General features: G+C 41.3%; 1 protein-coding gene across 3 annotated transcripts; it reads left to right on the top strand.

Moving 5' to 3' along the window:
* The first annotated feature begins 621 nt into the window (after positions 1 to 621).
* On the top strand, positions 622 to 23,431 carry GINS1 (GINS complex subunit 1). Of its 3 annotated transcripts, none has more exons than XM_029222265.1 (7): positions 622 to 803; positions 5,394 to 5,458; positions 9,012 to 9,110; positions 9,721 to 9,811; positions 12,184 to 12,300; positions 16,938 to 17,012; positions 20,098 to 23,431. In XM_029222265.1, the coding sequence occupies exons 1-7, from the start codon at positions 729 to 731 to the stop codon at positions 20,164 to 20,166; spliced, it is 591 nt and encodes a 196-aa protein (XP_029078098.1). In that variant the 5' UTR covers positions 622 to 728; the 3' UTR covers positions 20,167 to 23,431. The 3 variants fall into 3 exon arrangements, with proteins under 3 accessions (XP_029078098.1, XP_029078096.1, XP_029078097.1); XM_029222263.1 differs by lacking the exon at positions 622 to 803 and adding an exon at positions 824 to 1,013; XM_029222264.1 differs by lacking the exon at positions 622 to 803 and adding an exon at positions 1,068 to 1,524.
* Positions 23,432 to 26,197: the final 2,766 nt, after the last annotated feature.

Here is a 26,197-nt window from a genome sequence, read left to right as displayed (position 1 = left end):
ATGACTGATTTAATATCAAATGTAGTACGGTGGAGTTGAAGGCTTAAATACAGGGTCTGTCACTTTACGAACTGTGTGACCTTGGGCAAGTTCTCTAACTTGTTTTCTAATCAGTACCAAGAGTCTTAATAACCACTTTAAGGATAATCGTAAGAATTACGTGAAGTATGTCACAGTCCCTAGCACACAAGAGATACCCAATAAAAGTTGTTTTCCCTTTACCATCACACAAGCAAACCCACACTGCAAAACCGAACAGACGCAACGCTAGGTGCTAACATCACTGCACACCTTTGCCGGGTCTGCCTTCTAGACCGCATCGTGCGCGTCCCCGTTAACCTAAACGAGAATGAATGAATCCAATGGAAAAGGGGACGTACGTCCATCCCGAGCTGTGCTGCGCGGGAGTTGTCCTGCGGCTCAGCCTGAGCTCAGACCAAGGCCTGGACAGGAGGGCTGGGCTGAAGCCACACCAAGGTCCGCAACCGCGCAGGTGTGGGGCTTCCTGTGGCACTGCGGCCGCAGAGCGGAGGCAAATGTCCCCTGGCCGCCGCCGTAGCCTGGAGGCCGGCAGTGCGCTCCTATTGGTTGCGCGTTTGGGCGCCAAAGCGGGGCGGAGGCGGGGTCGGCCCAGCGCGTCGCGGACCTGTAGGAGTTGAAATCGTAGGGCCTGGTTAGGCGGCCGTTTGACTGAGAGCCGGTTGTTTGTAAGGGCCGGCGCGTCCACCATGTTCTGCGAGAGGGCCATGGAGCTGGTCCGCGAGCTGCACCGCGCGGCCGAGGGAAGGCTGCCGGCCTTCAACGTGAGGGCGGCGGGCGGGCGGGCGCCTCCCAGGGGTGGCTTTTCTGGGGACTGCGCAGCCGGGACGGGACGGGACGGCGGGTGTGCCCGTGGTTCTCCGCGGTGTATGTGGCCGGGTTGGTTTCTGCGGCTTCCCGCGCGCGGTCTGGACGGTCGGCGTCTCGCCCCGGTGACGCGCCGGAGAGGCCCGGAGACGGGTGCTGCATCGCAGGTGTGAGTTGCACTGGGGAGGTGTGGACCGGGGTAGCGGGGCGTTAGGGCCGCGCCTGGGAGGATGCGGTGAGCGCAGCCCCGCCGGGGAGCCGGCGGTGCGGACATCCTCTCCCCGCCGGCGAAGGGCGACCGGCGCTGGGTGCGCGGGCCGCACGGGGGCTCCGGGGCCGGGAGGTTTGCTGTTCACGCACAAGGCATTTCAGGGCAGCGATGGGGTAACTCTTCGTGTTTTGAAGATAACTGTGGCGGAACTTTGGGGAATGGATCGAAGAGAAGAAAGAATGGCTCTGGGTGGTTACAGTAGACCACACGAAAGCTGTGTATGGTCCGAACTGCCCGGTCAGCGGGTGCTGAAAGCCGTGTCCTGAGACAGCAGGACTTGTAGCTACGAGGACAGGGCTGGAGATGGGATGGATAGAGGGGGCGGAGAGGGGTCGGCATCTCGGGAGGCTTCTTTCTCTGGTAGCGGAATAAACATCGGAGGTCAGCAGGAAGAGTGTTTGGGGAAGGTGAGTTTTGTTTTGAACATTAAAGAGCAGTTAGTTTGACACTTAGGTCTTTTAACGGATGGGGAAACTGAGCCGCGGAAATTATGGATCCAGTTACGCAACTTGCCTGAACTTGCAGCATATTGGAGCCAGAGCCTCAATCTGAATACAGGTTTCCTGGAGTCCAGTCTGTTGCTCTTGCAACTTCAGACAGTTACTTCATCTAAAAAGTTGGGAGACCACAGTGGGAGGTTCAGTAGAGACGCTGGAATGCAGAGGCGTGGAGGCTGTCAAATGTGGCCCCTCTGGGGTCGGAAGACTAGGTCCTTTGGGGGTCGTGGTACATGGGAGGAAACCAGCCCAAGGGCTCAGAGACTGCCCACAGTGCTGGCTATTCAGACCCTTAGTCCAGCTCTCTTTTTCACTCACATTTTAGGATAAGTGTTGGTTTCGCACTTCGGGGTGGGGGGCTCAGGGGCGGACTTAGAAGTTGTAAAATCACTCGCTTTTCTGGGTCTTAGTTGGCGGAGGTGCACCTTTTCTTGCAGTCGTGCCTGCCTTCGAGGCCGGCCACTGGCACAGCTGAGCTGAGACCAAGAATTGATCTGATTGACCCCACACACTCTTGACCACACAGACTTTCAAGAATTATTCCTTCCAGGCAGATGATGGCTGGTTTAGAGCAGGGACTCTGCCTTGTTCATTCCATAATCCCTCATGGTTAGGTGCTGTGTTCAGCCAATTGGAATGATTATGCACTTTCTACATGCAGAACTGGTAATCGTTTAAGTGAGTTTTTAGGAAAATTATTTTAGGTATCTTTAAAAAATTATTTCCCACTTGTCTTTTGTATACCTGCTGATCTACTAATTGTGCAAGAGTTTCAACTATTCCTTAAAACAATATTTGTAGTAAATGGAATATTTAACTGAATTCTAATAAATCAGACTTTTCTATGATCTCTTTTTAACCAGCTGATGAAAGAAAAGGTAGAAATCATGCTTTCATTTTTTCATCAAGAATCATTTCTTATGTTCGAGCAGGGTTAAGTAAAGTGTAATTCTGTAATTATACCAGTAGTGCCAAAGCACTTTTGCTAATGCATATATTTTGGCTCTAAAAGTAGATAGGTTACTTATCTTTGTTTTGTTTTGGGTGGGTTTTTTTTGGTTGTTTTTATAGCATTAGTGGTTTTTTTCTCCTTTTTAAAAAATTTTCAATTGAAGTATAGTTGGTTTACAATGTTTCAGGTGTAGAGGTTGCTTGTTGACAGACTTATTGTGTGACATTTATGAATTTTATAATTCTAATGTTTTTATCCTTCCAAGGGAAAATTTTGTGTGCGTGTGTGTTTTATATCTTTATTGGATTGCAATTGCTTTACAGTGTTGTGTTAGTTTCTGCTGTACAACAAAGTGAATCAGCTATATGTTTACATATATCCCCATATCCCCTCCCTCTTGAGCCTCCCTCCCACCCTCCCCATCCCACCCCTCTAGGTCATCACAAAGCACCGAGCTGATCTCCCTCTGCTATACCGCAGCTTCCCACTAGCTATCTATTTTATACATGGTAGTGTATATATGTCAGTGCTTCTCTCTCAATTCGTCTCACCCTCCCCTTCCCCCTCTGTGTCCACAAGTCTGTTCTCTATGTATGCATCTCTATTCCTGCCCTGCCACTAGGTTCATCAGTACCATTTTTCAAGATTCCATATATATGCGTTAAAATATGGTATTTGTTTTTCTCTTTCTGACTTACATCACTCTGTATGACAAACTCTAGGTCTGTCCACATCCTTACAAATGACTCAATTTCGTTCCTTTTTATGGCTGAGTAATATTCCATTGTATTTATATACCACATCTTCTTTATCCATTCATCAGTTGATGGACATTTAGGTTGCTTCCATGTCCTGGCTGTTGTAAATAGTGCTGCAATGAACATTGGGGTGCATGCATCTTTTTGAATTATGGTATTCTCTGTGTATATGCCCAGTAGTCGGATTGCTGGGTCATATGGTAATTCTATTTTTAGTTTTTTAAGGAACCTCCATACTGTTCTCCATAGTGGCTGTATCGATTTACATTCCCCTCAACAGTGCAGGAGGGTTCCCTTTTCTCCACACCCTCTCCAGCATTGATTGTAGTTTTTTGATGATGGCCATTCTGACTGGTGTGAGGTGATACCTCATTGTGGTTTTGATTTGCTTGTCTCTAATGATTTGCCTAATGATTTCTCTAATGATTTGCTCAAGTAGAAAAACACCTTTGACCTTTCTATTTTCTATTCTAGCAGTGGGGTTTTTTTTGGTAGTAACCTTTTAAGATCATTTTCCAATAAATAATAAATTATTTATGTACTTTTGTCATGCATTATTGCTTCTGTAGGGCTATTGATTTTTTTTGTCATTAGTTTTATCGAGGTATAATTTATATACAACAAATACACATTTTAATAGACATTTGAATTTTGACAAATGTATACAATCCTTATAACCAGCAACCCAATCAAGATTTCTGTCACCCCAAGGATTCCCTTTTCTCTTTTGTAACTACTAGCTACCTCCCATCTGCAGCCTTAGGCAACCATGGATTTTCTTTCTGTGCTACAGATTATATTTGTCTTTTTAAATGTATTTCTGGAGTCAGCATGCTCGGAGTTGCAAACTTTTCTGGACGGGGCCAGTTGGAAGCATACAGTGTGTACTCCTTTCTGTCTGACTTCTTTACTCAGTACAGTATATTTAAGATTATCCTTAATCAGTATGTTAATTGTGTATTTTGTGTTAGTAATTCATTTCTTTTTATTTTTTTAAATTATGGTAAAATATACATAACTTAAAATTGGCCATTTTTAAGTATACACTTCAGTGTCATTAATTATATTCACATTGTTGTGCAACCATCACTCTTGTTTCCAAAACTTTTCATAACCCCAAACAAACTCTATAACCTTTAAGCAGTAACTCCCCACTCCTCTTTCCCCTCAGCTCCTGGTAACCTCTAATCTACTTTGTCTCTGTGAATTTGCCTGTTTCAGATAAGTGGAATCATACAATATTTGTCCTTCTGTGTCTGGCTTATTTCACTAAGTGTAATGTTTTCAAGGTTCATCCATGTTGTTGCATGTATCAGTACTTCATTTCTTTTTTTGGCTGAATAATATTACATTGAATGGATATACAGTATTTGGTTTATCTGTTCATCAGTTGGACATTTGGGTTGTTTCCACTTTTTGGCTGTTATGAATAATGCTGCTCTGAACATTTGTGTACAAGTTTCTGTATGAACATAGGTTCTCAGTTCTCTTGAGCATATACCTGGGAGTGGAATTGCTGGTTAATATGGTAATTCTGTGTTTAACTTTGTGTGGACTCATCAGACTGTTTTCTACAGGGCTGTACCATTTTACATTCCTACCTGCATTGTACAAGGGTTCCAATTTCGCCCCATCCTCTCCAACACTTGTCAGGTCTTCGTTGCTGTGCGTGGGCTTTCTCTAGTTGCGACGAGCAGAGGCTACCCTTTGTTGTGGTGCATGAACTTCTCATTGCAGTGGCTTCTCTTGTTGCAGAGCGCAGGCTGTAGGCGTGAGGGCTTCAGTAGTTGTGGCACGTGGGCTCAGTAGTTGTGGCTCGCGGGCTCTAGAGTGCAGGCTCAGTAGTTGTGGCGCATGGGCTTAGTTGCTCTGCGGCATGTGGGATCTTCCTGGACCAGGGCTTGAACCCGTGTCCCCTGCATTGGCAGGCGGATTCTTAACCACTGCGCCACCAGGGAAGTCCTGTACTATTGGTTTTTGATAACATGCATAAATCAAAGATAAACATAGATAAAATATTGCTACAAACTTGGTGGGGGAATTAATGAGCGTAATTTTATATGTTCTAGGAGGATGGACTCAGGCAAGTTCTGGAGGAGATGAAAGCTTTATATGAACAAAACCAATCTGATGTGTAAGTTGATAAGATTGATATTTTAAAACAATTTAAGAAATATGGTATTGAAATCAGATAATCTTAACATTAGTTTTAATTTTTTAAATTTTTTATTATTTTTAAATTAATTTATTATTTATTTATTTATTGGCTGCGTTAGGTCTTTATTGCTGTACGCGGGCTTTCTCTAGTTGCGGTGAGCGGGGGCTACTCTTCATTGTGGTGCATGGGCTTCTCATTGAGGTTGCTTATCTTGTTACAGAGCACAGGCTCTAGGCGCACAGGCTTCAATAGTTGTGGCTTGCGGGCTCTAGAGTGCAGGCTCAGTAGTTGTGGTGCACAGACTTAGTTGCTCTGCGGCATGTGGGATCTTCCTGGACCAGGGCTTGAACCCATGTCCCTTGCATTGGCAGGCGGATTCTTAACCACTGCGCCACCAGGGAAGTCCCAACATTAGATTTTAGATATGATTTGTTTTTTCTAATTCTCTGTGAGCCTGATCATACCCTAACTATACAGAACTAGAGGGATTTGTGTTAATCACTGCTATGTCCACGGGGATTCAAACAGTGCTTGGCATATGGTAGATGTTCAATAAATATTTGTTGTTTGACTGATATGACTTGAAAGGAATTGGGGTGAACCTAAAAGAGATGAGACAGGAGTAAGTAACAACCTTAATAAGTGAAATGTATTGTTTCCACTGCTTGTTTTCATCAGTAGAAGACTTAGTGGGTTAAAAGGAGAACAGGCAGTTTGTAAACTTAGCAGGAGCAGCAGTGACTTACAATATCTTGAATGGAGTTCACTGAGAACTAGTGCTACAGAAGGCTTGGTAGGTGAGAGGGTTCTTGAGTTACAGACTATTTAGAGCCAAGCATGGTAGTTGGCCCAGTGGAGAATTTGGGCTGAATGACCAACTTCATAGGGTCCTGTGATTTGGTGAAGAGTAAGACACAGACTACTAACTGCTGGATCAAAGGCGAGGTATTCAGATCTCAGCCTGTCTGCAACATGAGGTTTCATGTTTGGCCTTGTTAGGGAGTGTTTTCTTCAGTTAGTTGGACATAGAATTCAGTACTATGCTGTTAAGATTTGTGGAGTACACAGAACAGTAGGCACATTTTGCAGTTACTGTATTTAAGGATAGATACAGATGGAACAAGGAACTGAACTGCAACAGGTCTGCAGTAAATGTAAGGGAAATGTAAAGTCCTGAACTCAGGTTCCCAAACTGTTCATTTGTTCATTCAGCAGATATGTACTAAACAATTATGAGCTGATAAATGGCTCTGGTATTTCAATTGTGAACAACATAATCAAGATTTTTGCCCCCATGACCCTCACAGTGTAAGGCAGAAGGCAGATATTAAATACAGATACACCAAGTTGGAATACATGCTATGAAGGAAAACAACAGCACTAGGAGAGAGAATAATGAATTGAAAATATTAGTAGATTGAGGAATCAGGGAAGTTCTCTCCAAGGAAGAGACATTTCAGCCGGGGCCTGAAGGAGAAGCAGGTTTTAGCGAGGCAGTAATTGGGGCAGAGAGCATTCTAGGTGGAGGAAACAGCATATGCAAAGACCCTGAGTCATGAAAGAGGATGGGATGCTCAGGGAACTGATCATTAAAGAAAGCCAGTGTGGCTGAAACTTAGTGAGCAGGCAAAGGGTGACACCAGGTGAGATTTTTAAGCATGTGGGGCAGGTGGAGGCATGTTTGTGTTTTAAAAGACCACCCTGGCTGCTGCTGTGGTTAGTAGATGGAGGGGCTGAGAGGATAGGGAGGCATGCTGGTCATGCAGGTGGCAGGAGAGGTAAGCCAGACTAGGGAGAAAGTGAACAGTTTATAGACATATTTAGGAGGTGGCCTAACAGGCCTTGGTCCAGTAAGAGGATGATTTTCCTGTATTCATACCATCTGGAAATTCATGATCCAAAATTCTGTGCCCTATCCTCCTAGTTTGGTTCTCGGGGGTCAGTCACTATTACCAGTTTCTGGTTAAAATTATTTGTCAGAAGAACTCTATTCCTATTTAATTACTCATGTGTAAATGTGAGTTTTTTAAGGAAGTTCTTATGTACCTAATAAAGTACTCTGATGTTAGGTTGGCTCTATTTTATTTGTGCTATTTCTTTATAATCCAGAGCACATTGTAAACAATGTGGAGAATAGGGAATTCCCTGGTGGTCCAGTGGTTGGGACTCTGTGTTTCCACTGCAGGGGGCACGGGTTCGATTCCTGGTTGGGGAACTCAGATCCTGCAAGCCTCTTGGTGTGGCCAAAAACAAAAAACAACAACAAAAAAATGTTGAGAATATATCTAATGTTTGTAGAGTGGCAGAAGTGTATAGAACAATCTGGAAGACATGGTAAAATGGGACATATATTTTACCTCTATTTTCAGGGCCTGGAGCAGGCACGTATATTTTGTATTTTTTTCCTTTTAAAACTCCAGAGTAGATTCTAATTCATTCTGTATACCTGGCTTTGTTTTGTTTTGTTTCCAGTTTTTTTTTTATTATGGTAAAATACACATCACATAAAATTTGCTATCTTAACTTTTTTTTTTTGGCCACACTATGGGGCGTGTGGGATCCTAGTTCCCTGCCCCCTGCCCTGCAGTGGAAGTGTGGAGTCCCAATTACTGGACCACCAGAGAAGTCCCCCATCTTAACCATTTTTCAGCATACATTTCAGTGTATTCAGTACATTCATAATGTCATATAGCGATCACCATCATCTCCAGAACTCTTCATCTTGTAAAACTGAAACACTATACCCATTAAACAATTGTACATTTGGTTTGATTTTATTTTATTTATTTATTTATTGGCTGTGCCACGAGACTTGCGGGATCTTAGTTCCCTGACTAGGGATTGAACCCGTGCCCTCAGCAGTGAAAGTGCAGAGTCCTAACCACTGGAGCACCAGGGAGTTCCCAAACATCTGGTTTTAAAGTGCAATACTCGTCTAATAACCAAGGAGATATATATTTTATAGGGTAAAACCAAAATTTTCTCCCTTTCTGTGTGACGGACCCTAAAGTACAGAACATGCACATAGTTGAAGATCAATAAATATTTGTTGGATGAGTGGAGGACCATCTGACTCCAGAATTCTTAGCTCACTTTATTAGAATGAGGATTTGGAAGTACCACAAAAAGAGGACTCCATAGGATCAGAACATGATGTGAGGCCATAATCTTATGCACCGTGATATTCGACCTGTCTCTTATCCCACCATGAAAAAGGGATTCCAAAAAGTGAGGAAACACAATATTTGTCTTTTGGAGACAATGGAGATTAATCAGTGTGCAAAATGCAAAGTGCCACATGGCTAAACAAAACACTGGGAGTGTGATCCCAGGCAAATTAGTTAGCTTTTGGCTTTTTTAATCTTTTAACATGTTAGCAAAAGCTCTGATGTGGAGGCAGGTACTATTTGGGTAGGTTAACCGCTAACATAAATGGATAAAAACAAGCATGGAGTCACTTGTTAGTTGGCTTGGAAAATTTGACATATACTGAAATAGACATTCTTTTCCTCCTTAAATGTTTTACCAGGAATGAAGCGAAGTCAGGTGGACGAAGTGATTTGATACCAACCATCAAGTTTCGACACTGTTCTTTGTTAAGAAATCAGCGCTGCACTGTAGCATACCTGTGAGCTTCTCTGTGTTTGCTGGGGTGGCAGGGAGCAGTGGAGGGTTCCCATGTGGTTTCCTAATTAACCATTTTATATGGATAACAGGAATTCTTAGATTTGCCTCTCTTTTATGAGCATTCTAAATTCTTCTCTTTTTTCTATTTAAACTTTTTTTATAATGAAAAATTGCAGTATTCATAAAATTAGGGAATAATATTACAAACCCCCATGGAGCCATCATATAGGCTTAACAATTCTTAATATTTTGCCATGATTGCTTCATCTTGTTTTATTTGTCTCTGCTAAAACATTGTAGAACATCGGGCATTTTACCGCTGAATACCTTAGTATGCATCTCTAAGAAATAAGGACCTTATGGACCTTTTCTTACATGACCACTATGATTCTCATACCTAGAGGAATGAACCCGACTTCACAGCATCCATCCATACTGTATTCCTATTCTCCCTGTTGTCCCAAAGATGTCCTCTTACAATGGTTTGTTTGCCTCAGGAACCAAATAAAAGTCCACATGTTAAATTTTGGTGGTTGAGTCTGGAGTCTCTCTTGATGAAAACAACTTCTGATACCCCTGTTATGCCATCTAATACCTTATTAATGTCCTAGGTATGACCGATTGCTTCGGATTAGAGCACTCAGGTGGGAATGTGGCAGTGTCTTGCCAAGTGCTTTACGATTTCACATGTCTGCTGAAGAAGTAAGTCAGCACTGTTCAAGTTTGTGAATTTGGAAAATCGCTGAGGCTATGGCAGTGTTCTGTAATAGTATTTATAGTATTTCAAAAATCTTTTTTTGTTTTAACATTTGTTTTTGAGTAATTTTTGGTCTCTAGTATATACTGTGATGAGAATGGTAGGAGTAATTCTAAATGCTATATGGAAAACTACTATTACTTAACAAAATAAAGGGTCCCATTATGTTACTTGTTAGTGATCCATCAGTAGGATGAAAAACCTGGCATTATTATTGGGAGATTTTCCATAAAATATGTGGGTATACATAATTTGCTTATCAATGTGAATACTTGAATTCTTGATTTATCCAGTCATTAAGGGACAATATTTAAGGACACAGGATTGGAGCCAAGCAAACCTGTGTACAAACCTTGGTTCTGCCACTGTCAGATCTTGGGCAAGTGACTCGACCTCTCCCTGTGCCTAAATTCCCTCATTTACAAAGTGAGGGTCATACTGCCTACAGTGTTGCAGTGACTTCGGACACTACCTAAAGTTAGACCAAACTTCATAGGTTAAGACTGCTCTCACTTCAGATACCAGCCGTAAAGTTTGAGGTTCCCAAGGCCACCCTCCCTTCTGACCAACTGGCTACAAATTCAGAGGTTCCCACCATCCCCTCAGGTTTGGGGCTTTTATCCTCCTGATATTAGTCCAACTTGGAGAGAGGAGAGGGGAGCTGGAAGTAGAGCTCAGTCACCTGTGATTCAATCAACCATGATTTGATCAATCGATCAAGCCTATGTAATGATACCCCAGAGCTGTGTGAGCTTCCCTGGTTGACAGTACTTTGTGTGTGTTGTTACATATCAGTGTGCCAGGAGGGTGGTGTGTCCTGATTCCTCAGGGAGAGGATACTCGAAGCTTCACATTTGGGACTCCCAGACCTCATCCTGGGTGTCTCCTCCTTTGGCTGGTTCTGATTTGTATCTGCAATAAAACTGTAATTGTCAGTGTAGTGCTTTCCTGGGTCCTGTCAGTCATTCTGGCAAATTATTGAACCTGAGGGAGGGGTGTGTGTATGTATGCGCACACACACACTTTACTAATGCAGGTTATGTGTATAGTCTTTTAGAAGTTATCTTGTTTTACTTTTCACAAAGAGATTTACAGTACTGGAATAGATTTTTGTGAATAATGCAAGAGCCTAGTTGCATTTTGAATATAGATATTGAGATGGCATCATTTATTGAAAAGGTCCTCTTTTCCCCTTGCTCTGTGCACAGTGCCACTTGTCATAAATTGAATGTCAATATATCTGTGGATTTTGGATGGGGGACTTTCTCTTCTTTCTTAGTCTATTTGTCCTTGTACCAATTTCATATTGTTTAAATTATTGGAATTTTATAATAAGTCTTGAGTAAGTGTTCCCATCTTGTTCTTCTTTTTCAATGTCTTCACTGCTTTTGGCCTTCTGCATTTCCTTGCAAATTTTAGACTCAATTTATCAAGTTCCATTTTTTAAAAAATTGGGGTTTTGATTGAGATTGAATTGGATCTATAGATCAGTTGACGTTATTACAATACTGAATCACCCAATCCTTGAAAGTGGTATATCCTTCCACATATTTTGGTTTTCTTTAACTTCTCTCAACAATTAAAAAAAAAAACAGATTTACTGAGATATAATTTACATCCCCTAAAGTTTGTCCTTTTAAAGTATACAATTCAGTGTATTTAGGATATTCACAGAGTTGTACATCCATCACCACCATCTTATCCAGAACGTATTCTGTCCCCTCTTCCCAGGCCCTAGAGACCACTACTCTACTTTCTTCATGGATTGGCCTAGTATGGATTTTTCATATGAGTGGAATTGTACAATATGTGGCCTTTTGTGTTTTTCACTCGGCATGTTTTTAAGGTTCATCCATGTGGTAACACATATAAGAGCTCCACTCTGATTTACGACTGAATAATCCCATTGTAGGGATGTACACATCTTATCCATTCATCAGTTGATGGACATTTGGGTGTTTTTCTCAACAGCATTTTATAGGTTTCAGAAAACCTGTCAATACAGAGTTTGAAGAGATCATAATTCTGAAATGGTGTATTTTTCATGGTTTGGTTTCTGGTGGAAAGTTCCTTAGGTCTGTGATTAAGTATGCTGGGATGCAAGTTCTGTGAGAACAGAGATGTTTGTTCACTTTGTTAAATGATCCTAAGTACCTAGACCAGTGCTAACAGGCAGTCACTAATATTTGTAGTTTGAATGAATGGTCGTAGTAATGATCCATGTGGGGATGTGTGCTGTTTTTGAAAGGATTAGTATATAATTTCTGCAAGTTTGTTTTCTTACAGCTTTGTCAAATGGCCATCTTTATGTTTGTAGATGGAATGGTTCAATCATTACAAAAAGTCCCTTGCTACCTACATGAGGTCGTTGGGAGGACATGAAGGTTTGGACATCACACAGGATATGAAACCTCCAAAAAACCTATACATAGAAGTAAGTATACCTTTTTAAAATGGATTTTTCTTTAATGCATAGACTGTGATGACTTTTGTTTAAGGGGTGATGTGGCACATATATACAATGGAATATTACTCAGCCATAAAAAGAAATGAAATTGAGTTACTCGTAGAGAGGTGGATGGACCTAGAGTCTGTCATACAGAGTGAAGTAAGTCAGAAAGAGAAAATCAAATACCGTATGCTATCACATATATATGGAATCTAAAAAAAAGGTTCTGAAGAACTTAGGGGCAGGACAGGAATAAAGATGCAGACGTAGAGGATGGACTTGACACAGGGAGGGGGAAGGGTAAGCTGGGACGACGTGAGAGAGTGGCATGGACATATATACACTACCAAATGTAAAATCGATAGCTAGTGGGAAGCAGACACATAGCACAGGGAGATCTGCTCGGTTCTTTGTGACCACCTGGAGGGGTGGGATAGGGACGGTGGGAGGGAGACGCAGGAGGGAGGAGATATGGGGATATATGTATATGTATAGCTGACTCACTTTGTTATAAAGCAGAAACAAACACACCATTGTAAAGCAATTATACTCCAATAAAGATGTAAAAAAAAAGAAAAGAGGGCTTCCCTGGCGGCACAGTGGTTGAGAGTCCGCCTGCCGATGCAGGGGACGCGGGTTTGTGCCCGGTCCGGGAAGATCCCACATGCCACAGAGTGGCTAGGCCCGTGAGCCATGGCCACTGAGCCTGCACGTCCGGAGCCTGTGCTCCGCAACGGGAGAGTCCACAACAGTGAGAGGCCCACGTACCGCAAAAAAAAAAAGAAAAGAAAAGGAGTATATGAATATATATTAGTTTATACAGGCATACCTTGGAGATATCATGGGTTTGGTTTAAGACCCACAATAAAGTGCATATTCAATAAAGTGAGTCATGAAATGTTTTGGTTTCCCAGTACATATAAAAGTTATGTTTGCACTATACTGCAGTCTGTTGAATATGCATTAGCATTATAATGCTAACCATCATCTGACAATGCAGGGTTGCCACAAACCTTCAATTTGTAAAAAGGGCGATATCTGAGAAGCACAATAAAGCAAAGCACAAAAAAGAAAGGAAACAAACTCAAACCAAAAATTTTACCTGTAGGTGGTGGCAGGAATAGGATGGAACAGCTAAAATTTTCTGACTGTACCTGTTTTAAAATTTTAACTTTGGAACCATGTAAATATTTTACAAATTGTTAAAACAAAATGAAATCAAAGTGGAAAACCAACTTACACATTTTGAAAACAAAATGAAACAAATGAACCTGTGTTTTCATGTTGGTAGATTAGTCAAACAGTGGTTATTTAAATTACTTTAAAACACATAGATTGACTGTATTTCCCTAGTAGGTACATACGAAGAATGAAAAGAATTACAAAGAAATCTTAACCTGTTTTTAGTAATCATATTATTCGTAATAATGTTATTAGTAATAATATTCCTAAGAATAATATAATATTCTTTAATAAACAGTTTATATATTGAAGAATAGAGCAAAAAAGTAATAGCATGGACTCATGTTGAATCATCTCTTCTAAAGAAGTATTTCTTAGCTCTGTCCACTGAAAAGGCCTAGAAACAAGGACCAACCCAGTAGCCATGAGCATCCACATTCTTGAGTCTATATGCCATTTCCTGTGAAAGGAAACCAGGACTCCTGGGGGGAAAGTGGCCGATTCCACGGCTCAAATAGATTAAAGATGTACAAGCTGAGCATGGAAAGAAAGAAAGTATCAAGGACTACAAGGGGAGTGCTGAAAAGACTTGGGAGCTGATTCGAAGGAGCTCTCATTAGCCAAAGAAAGGACAGTTTGAGCATCAAAATGATAAACTGCAGTGAATTGCATCACATCAATTGCGTTAGAAGCATGAATGATAATGACACCTAACAACAACAGTTTTAAAACTGAAACCTCTTTGGGTCTCCTTGGAGAATATGAAGGATGCAACTCATTTTGGAAACTGGTAAATGAAAGAATGGAGTCAAGCATCCATCTTCCGTTACTGCACAAATTCTATCTCAGGGTAGCCAAATTGTTTACGAGGGAAATCTCTTTTGTATAGAAGAATTCCAGCTAATAAATGCAGAAGGAATAAAAAAACATTAATGCCGTTTTGTAGCCCTAATGCATGGAGGCAAGTAGCTGCTAAAGCATTAGGTGAAAAGCTTAAGAGAGACCTTAGTAGTGGATGGGTATGGATAGCACCTAGGCCCATTGATCAATCTTAACATCCAAAAAGGGACACCAGGATTTCCCTGGTGGTGCAATGGTTAAGAATCCGCCTGTCAGTGCAGGCGACACAGGTTTGATCCCTGATGCAGGAAGATCCCACATGCCGTGGAGCAACTAAGCCTGTGCAGCTAAGCCTGTGCACCACAGCTATTGAGCCTGCACTCTAGAGCCCACACGCCACAACTACTGAGACCACATGCTGCAACTACTGAAGCCTGCGCGCTCCAGGGCCTGTGTGCCACAACTACTGAGCCCATGTGCTTCAACTACTGAAGCCCGCACTCCTAGAGCCTGTGCTCTGCAACAGGAGAAGCCACCGCAATGAGAAGCCCATGCACTGCAACTAAGAGTAGCCCCCGCTCGCTGCAACTAGAGAAAGCCCGCGCGCAGCAATGAAGACCCAACACAGCCAAAAAAAAAAAAAAAAAAAACCCAAAAGACAAAAAGGGACACCAGACATTTTGTGCTTCACGACATCATAACACCATTTGCCAGAAAACTAAACCTGATCTGATCCAGCCCCTACACCTAACTTCCAGTTTATAGGAAATTCAGGGATGGGGGAACATGTTAAATGACCCCACAGGAGTCCACAACAGAATCTATTTTTGGGAAACTACCAAACTGCCCAGTTTCTTTAACAAGTAAGTTGCCAAGGGAAAGGGGAAGGGGGAGAACCCTGTAGATTAAAGGAGACTTGGAGACATATCAGAAATGTGTAATGTGTAGCTCTCGTTTGACTCTCATTTGAGCATGGCAACTTAAAAAAAAAAATTCATGCGACAAAATGGGGAAATTTGGATTCTAACTGGGTATTTCATAATATTAAAAATTTATTAATAAGATGTGATAATGGTATTGGGATTTTTTTAAACAATCTTATTTTATAGAAATAAGCACTAAAATAATTATAGATTAAATGAAATGATGTCTAGGATTTGCTTCGAAATAACCCAGAAGTGGGCGAGGGAACAAGATTGGCCACATGTTGATAGTAGTTGAAGCCAGTTGGTGGGACATTGAGTTTATTAGCCTTTTTACTTTTCAATGTGTTTGAGATTTTCCACAATAAAAGTCTATTTAAAGAAGCAAAATGCTGGTGGTGGTGGGGATTTTTCTTGTATTTCTCAAACCAACTTAAAATACCTTGGGGAGTCATGGTAGGATTGCAGAGGAATCACAGGACATGAAATTATCCAGGAAAAGTAGGAATCAGAGACTTGCCATTGGAGTTGGCTTTGCTAACACCAGTGCTAGTACTCTGGAGAATAAACTGAGGTCTGAACTCTCATAGGAGATGAAAATGCCCTCCCGCCTTCCTGTGGTAGCACTTGAAGCTGAGCCAGGTCTGAGATTTCTGGGGCTACCTTTGAATGTTCCTTCTTTGCAATTGCAGAAGTGGTTATCAGGCTCCTTACCCCTCCCACCTTCCAACTAAGAGCCTCTCCTGATTCATGTAGCATGAGTCTATATCTTTTCTTTCCTAGTGTGCCTCTAAGTAATACTGGGAAAGAGTCTGAATCAATCAGTCAAAGGAGATTGGCAGAATCTGTAAAACAAATCTTATAGACTTATGTCCTGTTCTCAGATATTGATACTTTATGGGAGGAATCTGTAAGAGGCAGGTTGGGGTAGATCTAAAATGTTCTCTTTTCTTTGTAGATATGGGTTTTTTTTTGTTTTCTTTTTAATTTTATTTTGGTCTGTGTCAGGTCTTAGTTGTGGCATGTGGGATCTTCGTTGAGGCATGAGGGATCTTTCGTTGTGGCGTGCGGGTTTTCTCTTCTCTGGTTGTGGTGCATAGGCTCTAGCGTATGTGGACTCTGTAGTTGTGGCGCAGGGATCCAGGGCCTGTGGGCTCTGTAGTTTGCAGCTCGTGGGCTCTAGTTGAGGTGCGCAAGCTCAGTAGTTGTGGTGCGCGGGCTTAGTTACATGGGCTTAGTTGCTGTGTGGCATGTGGGATCTTAGTTCCCTGACCAGGGATTGAACCTGCGTCCCATGCATTGTAAGGCGGATTCTTTATCACTGGACCACCAGGGAAGTCCCTGTAGATGTGTTTTCAACTGCTTGATTTTTCACAATTTGCAGAGGGAAAACAATCCAGTGACATTGTCTCTTTTTGGCAGCTCCTTAGGTTTCCTTGCTGTCAGTGCTGATGTACACATATTTTCGGAGATTTGCCATTTTTCTTCCTCCCCGTCAAAACAGGACCATTGGAACCACTAGAGTACCACAGGAAGGAGTACTAGGCCTAAGTACACAGAGAAGAAATAAAGAGAAAGCCTAATACTTTTCATATGGGTATATATAAATCCCCATCTGCTTTATGGTTTCTACATATTAAAAAGTAATTTGGATAAAACATCAGTTTTTCTTTTCAGGTGCGGTGTCTAAAAGACTATGGAGAATTTGAAGTTGATGATGGTACTTCAGTCCTATTAAAAAAAAATAGCCAGGTATTTATTGTCTTAAGATACTTTAAATTTTGTAAGAGTGTTGAATGATGAAAATGTTGGAATCAGTAGCAAGATAAGTATCACCTTGTGATGATCATTTGTATCGTAGGAATTATGTTTATTATAAAATACTCTTGTCCTTTTTCTAAATGTAAAGGCGTGAAGCAAACGTTGCATATAGTAAGAAAGGGTTAATTACAGTTGACCCTTGAACAATGCACAGGGATTAGGGGTGGCTACAGACTCCCTCTCCCCACACAGTCGGAAATCTGAGTACTTCTCTCTGCCTCAAAAACAAAGGGATTGATAAATGACTCACCCAAAGGCTGGAAGCTAAAACAGTTTGAATAGAATTAGGACCCAAGCCCCAGTTCTTTTGATCCCACCTGTTGTGATCTCTAATTGAACACGAACTTTTCCCCATACTTAGTCAATTTAAAGATCTGTAAAATGAAAATACAGGTTTTATATATGTGTGTGTGTGTGTGTGTGTGTGTGTGTGTGTGTGTGTATATATATATATATACATATACGCATATTTGAGTGGAGTCATGCAGTTCAAACCCATGCTCAAGCATTAGCTATAATTTACTAGGGTATTGCTTGAATTTAATACTAAGCATTTCCCTGGGAAGTTGCCACAGTGGGTCTTACTCTAGTTAAGGGGCTATTATGTTGTTGCATTTAGCTCCTTTCTTCAAATTATTTATTAAAAAGGTGCTAAGCACTAGTTTTCAGCCTATACTTCTTCACCTTGTAAATCTTAGTTCTTTAGCTAACAAATAGTGATATGTATCAAAAAATTTCTAAGTATTTAGTATATAAACATAATAGAATTTAATAGGGAAAGACTGAAATTGTAACTCACTAAATTTTTCCTTACGAAGAATCTCAATTTATTGTTTCCTTAGAAATCTTCAAGTTCACATTAGATGAATTCACAGTAGCTAAATTTATTTTATCCTATCTGTATTTTCTGTAGTCATATTAGCATAGGAGGAAAGGTGAACTAGTAAAAACCACTCTTTCCTTTGTTGCCTGCCATCTTGTTATGAGACGGTCGGTATTTAATGACCCTAGTCACTTTTGTTGACTTCTGTTTGTTCTGTTGAGCCAAAGAATGGTTCTGGTTATGTGGTTCTTAGCTCATTTCCCTAAGGGAGGGTGAGTTGGTCTCTTATTTTACTAGTACCCTTGGAGTTTTAAATAGTTTCCTGAGACAAAAGTTGAAATTATTAAAGACAGATTTTCAGGGTACCCTAAAATCTTTGGTTGTTAAGGCAAAAGTTTCCCTTCCAAGGATACTAATGAATAGAAAATAGATGGTGAAGCTCTGGGTTCACAAGAACAAAGCTAGCCTCATAAAGCAAGATGTGAGAAAATGCACTTCACCCCAAACAGTGTCCCATGGTTGAATTTCTTTCTTGAGCTTTGTGGCCAGTCTTCCCACCAGGTGTACTAAGACTCCTCAGCAGGAGGGCCTGGGTGGGGCCAGGGCGGCCGAAACCCAGCGCCTCCTCCGTCTGCTGCTGTTAGACGATTGCTGTTTACTGTGTGGTGCATTCAGAAGCCTTCCTCTTAATGAGACTTTGTCTCTCAGTATCACCCTATAAAAATGGGGAAACTTAAAAGCATAATCTACTCTAATTGATATTAAGGGGCTTCTAAAATGTCTGAGCACATCTGAAACCAGTTTTCTATAAAATCTATAGTGTAGATCACCCACATAATATAAAATATTAATAGGGAAACATTTTCCTACTGTACATTCCTTTATTATTGAGTCTATGGCAAGCATGCTGGCTGTCCAGAAATCAGAACTCCCTCTTTTTAGTAGATATTGGAATAATTGTTAAATGAGCAACTCTATAGTTTTTTCTCTCTCTTTTTTTTTTTACATTTTATATTCTTAAGGCATTTTAAAAATTCGGTTAAATTAGACGACAGTCCTTGGCCCATGGGTCTTCATGACTGGTTTGGAGGAGTTTCTTTGGTCATGGGTCTCACCTGAGGCCTTTCCGCTTCCTTGAATACTTTGCATACTCTCTCCTTCAGTTACTTTCTAGGGTTACCTACACTGCACTTTCTAATGTACTGTTTCTTGTTCTTACCCAAGTATCTCTGTCTCGTCTTTGAGATTTCTTTGGTCACTTATGAGCTTGGAAAGTCTTCCTGCCTCACTTCCAGCACCTCCCTGCTCCAGAGTTTACTAAATGTTCACTTTTGTTTTAAGCCCTGGTGTTTTGAGAGGGAATCAGACAAGGAGACTCCTTTCCACCTCAGAACGAGAGCGGTGTCCTCTCAGGAGATGTTGAGGATGAGCCTTAGCCAGGCACTGGCATCCTCACATACAGCGTGTGACCAGCACCCATGTCATAGGTTACAATGACTTTTAATCCTTGGAAAATATGGGAGAAGAGTTGCACTGTTAGTAGAAGAATGACTGTTCAGACTCAGATCCTAGAAAATGTTTAATGGAGAAGACACTCCTTCCGTTTGCCTTCCTAATGAGCTGTTGCTGTACCACTGGTGATCCAGTGCCCCAAATCTCACCTACCTGGGTTTTCTGTGCATAATTTTTTTTTCTTTTTTCTTTTGCGTTACGCGGGCCTCTCACTGTTGTGGCCTCTCCCGTTGCGGAGCACAGGCTCCGGATGTGCAGGCTCAGCGGCCATGGCTCATTGGCCCAGCCGCTCCGCGGCACGTGGCATCCCCCCGGACCGGGGCACGAACCCGCGCCCCCCGCATCGGCAGGTGGACTCCCAACCACTGCGCCACCAGGGAAGCCCCTGTGCATAAATTTTAAAATGCAAACATTAAGGAAAATACCTACTAGAATTCAAAACTCTGTAGTTAAATTTAACTTAAGCAAAACGTGAATTTGTTTATAAAATTCAGATTTCAGTACAGCTCTAGGTGACATCCATTTCAGTTGATTAAAATAGCAGAAATCCTTAAGTTTAGCTTTTAACTACTTAGCTGGTGGAGTTTGAAATACATATATAATGCGTTGCTGCGTTTTAGTGATGCATCATGTCATTGAACATTCTTTTCATTGCTGTTTCCCCTCCCCCTCTTCCCTCAGCACCTTCTGCCTCGGTGGAAGTGTGAGCAGCTGATTAGACAGGGCATCCTGGAGCACGTGCTGTCGTGACCTCGCGCCAGATGGCTGCCAAGGCTTCCCCCGTTCGAGGCTGGACTCAGCCAAGGACACTTCTCCGTCTCCCTCTCCACCTCCCCCAGGCCCACCACTTTTTGGTTTTAAAATTTGGACTTACTTTAACCAGGAATGCTTGGCCAAGGAGTATGGTTTGTTTTTCTTTTTCTTTTCTTTCATTTGAACCTTAGTTTCTCTTTTATTTAATTTCCAAATATAATTCAAGTAAATATAATTTACCTTTCATGGTAAACATATTTTTGAATCTATGTTGTATGCTTGCCTTTTGAAGCATCAGTTCTCAATAGAGAGTTTGAATTCTTGCCATACAGAGACTCCACATATCCAATCTGCTGTCCACAGTTCTAGAGGGAAGTCCAGGATCAAGACTCTAGCAGATTCTGTGCCTAAAGAGAGTGCTTCCTAGTTCATACACCGCCATCTTCTCATTCTGTGCTCACAAGGTGGAAGTGGTTTATTTTTCTATTGTACAGGATTCTCCCCTTTGTGTGGTACGTTGTATCTGTAATCACAACATTCCTACAATTCCCAAAATACTATATACAGTTCCCAAAATACTATAGTGTGTTTTTGTTTAATGAAAGTAAGTTATCAATATTGCATTTTAATCTCTTAAACAATGAGGAAGTTTCACCTGGCTGTATAGGGAGATAGGAGGTCCTTGTGCATCTTGTGTTGCTGGAAGTGTGCATTGTGCAAGCCAGGGAGCTGAATTTCTGCAATTCCTGTTTCCAAATCACATGGGCAGGTGGAGCTGATGGCCTATAAAATTTTCAGCGTATTTAATGTTCAATAACATGTTAACTTATCACCTGGCTGTTAAGGAAGAAAGGAAGGATACAATGGATTTTGCCCATTTCCAGCAGTGGTGGCTGATCTGGCTCATGCGTGTCTGCGAGCTTGTGGGGTGAGCACCAGGATCTCCCCTTTGGAAAGGGAAATTGAAATTGGGGCTAGGAAAGGAACTTTGTGCAGTTTCCCCCCAACAGTCACAGTGACCAGAAAGTCACATGAAAAGCTGGTCAGCTAAGTGGAGCGCAGTTTCTGTTGCCTGATAAACTGAAAATGGTAGACATCGGAGAGGCACAGAGTGGTCTTGCCTGGTGGTCAGTGGCCTTTCCGCACCAGCCCCTCCATGACCAGTGACTAGAGCCATTCAACATAAATCAATAAAACCTACAAAATTTTAACTTTTCAACTAGTATACATTCACTTCAAATAAGGAATATACTTATTATTTTATTCTGGGAATTAAACAGAAAAGTACAACATATATCAATAATTTACGTACAGAAATGATGCTGGGCTGTAATCTCAGGCATTTAAATTTAAAATCCAGATAAACACAGTACCTGACACTCTCTGTGCAGTTTATTTCTTAAACAGGCGAATGTTTCTGGCCAAAATTATACTCAAGAAATCAAGCTACAGAGAGGCTCTACCTAGGGTGTGGATCTGCATATTTTCACAACACACGTACTTAGGTCAGTAGGCAGCCCTTGACAGACTGTTTGTTTTTGTTTATGTATTTTTATGGCCGCGCCACTCGGCTTACGGGATCTTACTTTCCCGACCAGGGACTGAACCCATGCCCTCAGCAGTGAAAGCACAGAGTCCTAACCACTGTACTGCCAGGGAATTCCCTCATTTTTAGAAATAATTCCTCCCATCGGTTTGTAGCCACATCAGATTTTCATCTGAATCTCTGGCAATAAACAATATGGAATATTTCCCTAGTGAATGGGATGGATGATGTTTTAACTGTCCATCAGTGGTCACTTCCTTCCCTTGCATTTTGCTCTTCCAAGCGTGTGGAACCATGTGCAGGTGTCCTAGAGTCCGTGTGAATCAGCCGTGAGGACAGACAGCAGTGAAGACCATTGCCCTGTTGCCAGCCCAGCATCATTCCTGTACATAAATTATTGATATATGTTGTACTTTTCTGTTTAATTCCCAGAATAAAATAATAAGTATATTCCTTATTTGAAGTGAATGTATGCTTGTTGAAAAGTTAAAATTTTGTAGGTTTTATTGATTTATGTTGACTGGCTCTAGAATTGTGGCTAGAATTTTAAAATATATGTTTTTTTCTTATTATAGAGGTAATATATGCACAGTTAAAAAGGTAAAAAAAAATACAGTGTAAAAAATGAATACCACCATCCAGTGTGTCCACCGTTAACTGGTTACGGATATAAGTGCAATCCCATTTCTTTTTAGTGTTTGCCCAATTACTTTCTAGTTTTTGTTTCTAATATGAATGGAATCTTCTTTTCTATTATATTTTTCTAATTGGTTTTGGCTGATACATATAAAAAAGCTGTAAATTATGATGATTTGGCCACATTCCTGTATAAACTCATTTCTTTTTCACATTGATTTTGTTGTCTAGAACTGTCAGGAAAATGTTGACTACTGCTGGTAATAGCTAACAGCTTATCTTTTTCCTGACTTGACTGGAATGCCACAGTCTTCTTAATCTCTCTATCCCATACTTCTCCAGGAAAACTACCAAAACTTGTGGCCAGTGCAACTTGAAACCTCAAAATAAAGGTAATACCATAATAAAACAAAACAGTGGTAGTTAACAAACATGATTTTTCCAAGTACACTTGGAGAACTTAAGTGATGATCATATATGGTTTCTCACTTAACTCCTTAAAGTTTATGAATTATATATATAGAATTTTATTGTTGAACTATCTTGCATTCCATTTTTAACATTCTTCTTGGCTGTGATGTGTTAACCATTCAGTGAACTGCAGGATTTGATTTGGTGTTATTTTATTGTGGAATTTTGCAACTGTGAGTGATGCTGGTTTATAGTGTTTGGGAAGAGGGAAACGTGTGTGTCTTCACATATGTGTCTATACTTCGTCAGTGTTTTCAATAATCTGTTCCTATGAAACAGCCATCTGAACACAGTGGCTTTAAATGACACCATTTTATTAGTTCTCCCAGTTCTGTGGGTTGAGTGGGCTCAGCTGGGAGGTTCTGGAGATCTTGCTTGGGGTCCCTGATGCAGTTGCATTCAGGTGGTGGCTTGGCCAGGATGGCTTGGCCTCTGGTCTCCATGTGGGCCTCTCCCGTGGTTCTCTCCAGCAAGCTGGCTGGGCTTCTCACCTGGCAGCTTAGGACACCTGCAGTGTTAAGAGGGTGGATGTGGGTGCTGCTAGTTTTCTTTCTTTCTTTTTTTAAAAAAATTTTTTACATTGTTTTTAAAAAAAAATTTATTTTTTTGGCTGTGTTGGATCTTCGTTGCTGCGTGCGGGCTTTCTCTAGTTGCGGCGAGCAGAGGCTGCTCTTTGTTGCGGTGTGTTGGCTTTTCATTGCGGTGGCTTCTCGTTGTGGAGCACGGGCTCTAGGCATGCGGGCTTCAGTAGTTGTGGCACGTGGGCTCAGTAGTTGTGGCTCGCGGGCTCTAGAGCGCAGGCTCAGTAGTTGTGGCACACAGGCTTATTTGCTCCATGGCATGTGGGATCTTCCCGGACCGGGGCTCAAACCTGTGTCCTCTGCTTTGGCAGGCAGATTCTTAACCACTGTGCCACGAGGGAAGTCCCACTGCTAGTTTTCTGAAGGGCTAGTCCTAGTACTGAACTAGTACCATTTCTGCCAAATCCAGTCAATTAATACAGTCATAGGCGCCCAGATTCAGTGAAGAGGCCACGTGAACCACATGAAGGCAGAATGAGAGGCCCACAGTCAGATGGGGTGTCAGTGTTCTGGTGTCTCTTTTTAGTGGTGCTTGTTACTTTATCTATTTCTAATAGAAATGTACCTTTTAAAATAGCATTAATACCTATAGAACCATCTCAATATGAGTCTTCTTTGGAGAGAGATGTTGATCTTTGATGAATTTTTTATTTTCTTTAGTTTATGGTCAAGTTTTCTACTTTTTCTTAAGTAAATTTCAGTTAATCATGTTTTTCTAAATATTTTATTCTATATTTCGAAATGTTTTGAGGAATTGTTTTCTTTTCTCTACATATGGTCATTCCTAATATGTATCTGTCTTCCCTTTTTTGTCTTATGTAACTAAAAGAAGTATCTGTAATGATAATGCATTAATCTTTTAGGATTTAGAGGAGGAAGATGTAGATTTCAGATGATCTATTGCTTTTCACAATTGATAGTATTTTTGGATGAGTTGAATTTATTCTATTTTGTAACTTTAGAAAAAACAATGTTTTCATATAGTACAAAATGTAATAGCAAAGAAAGCAGCCATCTGCAAGTCAAGGACAGAGGCCTCAGGAAAAACAAACTTGCTAATAACCTTGGATTTCCTCCAGAACTGTAAGAAAAGAAATTTCTTTTGTTTAAGACACCCAGTCTGTAGTATTTTGTTTTGGCAACCCCTGCAAACTAATAGAGGTTGTTAAATACCTTTGAGAAAAAAATCTATTGCCTTATTGATGGACACTTGAACAGTTTCCATCCTTTTGCTATTATAGACAAACCTATGTGAGTAACCTTGTACATATATCATTCTATACATATACAGCTTTGTCTGTAGGACAGTTATAATTTTGATGGCTTTTGCCACAATATGTAGGAATTAATGAGAGTCACTCCCAGAGTCACTCCCCCCTACCCCCTTTGCTAATAGTGTGTTATTCCCAGTTTGGGGCTGTTACAAAAAAGGTGCCAGGAACATTTGTGTACAAGTCTTTTATGGACAAGTATTTCCTTTCCTCTGAGGCAAATAACTAGGAGTAAAATGGCTGGGTCATACTGTAGGTATAATTTTAACTTTTTAAGAAAACTTCCAAACTCCTCCAGGGTTGTTGTGCATTTTGCATTCACACCAGCAGTGTATGAATTCCAGTTCTTCTACATCCTCTCCAACACTTGCTACGATTAGCCTTTTAAATTTTACCCATTCTAACAGGCGTGTAGTGCTATCTTGTTAAGATTTTAATTTGCATTTACCCATTCTAACAGGCGTGTAGTGCTATCTTGTTAAGATTTTAATTTGCATTTCCCTAATGACTAATGATGTTGAGTATCTTTACATGTGATTATTTGGAACGTGTGTATCTTTCGTTGGTTTGTCTAAATCTTTGTCCATTTGTTAAAAAACTAGGTTGTTTTCTTATTGAGTTTTGGGAGTTCTTTATATATTCTGGATATAAGTCCTTTATGAGATATATGCTTTGCAAAGATTTTTCTCCCAGTTTGTGGCTTGTCTGTCTATTCCTTCTTTTTTTTTTTGCGGTACGTGGGCCTCTCACTGTTGTGGCCTCTCCCGCTGCGGAGCACAGGCTCCGGGCGCGCAAGCTCAGCAGCCGTGGCTCACAGGCCCAGCCACTCCGCAGCATGTGGGATCCTCCCGGACCGGGGCACGAACCTGTGTCCCCTGCATCGGCAGGTGGACTCTCAACCACTGCGCCACCAGGGAAGCCCCGCCTTTTTTTTTTCTTTTTAAATTATTTATTTAGTTTGGCTGCGCCAGGTCTTAATTGAAGCATGCTGGATCTTTGGTTGCAGCATGCGGACTTTTTCGTTGCGGCATGCACGCGGGATCTAATTCCCTGACCAGGGATCAAACCCAGGCCCCCTGCATTGGGAGCACAGAGTCTTACCCACTGGACCACCAGGGAAGTCCCTTAACAGAATCTTTTGAAAAGTAGACGTTTTTGGTTTTGATAAAATCAAATTTATTCGTGTTTTTTTATGCTTTTGGAGTCATATCTAAGAAATTTTTTTCCAGCCCAAGGTTACAAAAATTTTTTCCTTCATCTAGAAGGAAACTTTTAGGTTTTACACTTAAGTTTATGATCCATTTTGAGTTAATTTTTGTATATGGTGTAAGGTGTGGATTCCAAGGTCACGGCAGGGGTGTGGGGATGGTATATGGATATTCAACTGCTGTAGTACCTTTGTCCTCACAGTACGCAAGTGAATGGTTTGCTGTGCCAAGCAGTCTATTCACAAAGCAGGCCCTGGGGCTGGGCTTCACCCACAGCATGGAGTTTGCCCACCCCTGTTCTATTCCTTGACCTCT

Source organism: Monodon monoceros, unplaced genomic scaffold (assembly GCF_005190385.1).
Source record: "Monodon monoceros isolate NGI ecotype Baffin Bay Population unplaced genomic scaffold, NGI_Narwhal_1 Super_Scaffold_13, whole genome shotgun sequence".
NCBI classification, from domain to species: domain Eukaryota; kingdom Metazoa; phylum Chordata; class Mammalia; order Artiodactyla; family Monodontidae; genus Monodon; species Monodon monoceros.
This window is presented reverse-complemented; position numbering and strand designations above follow the sequence as displayed.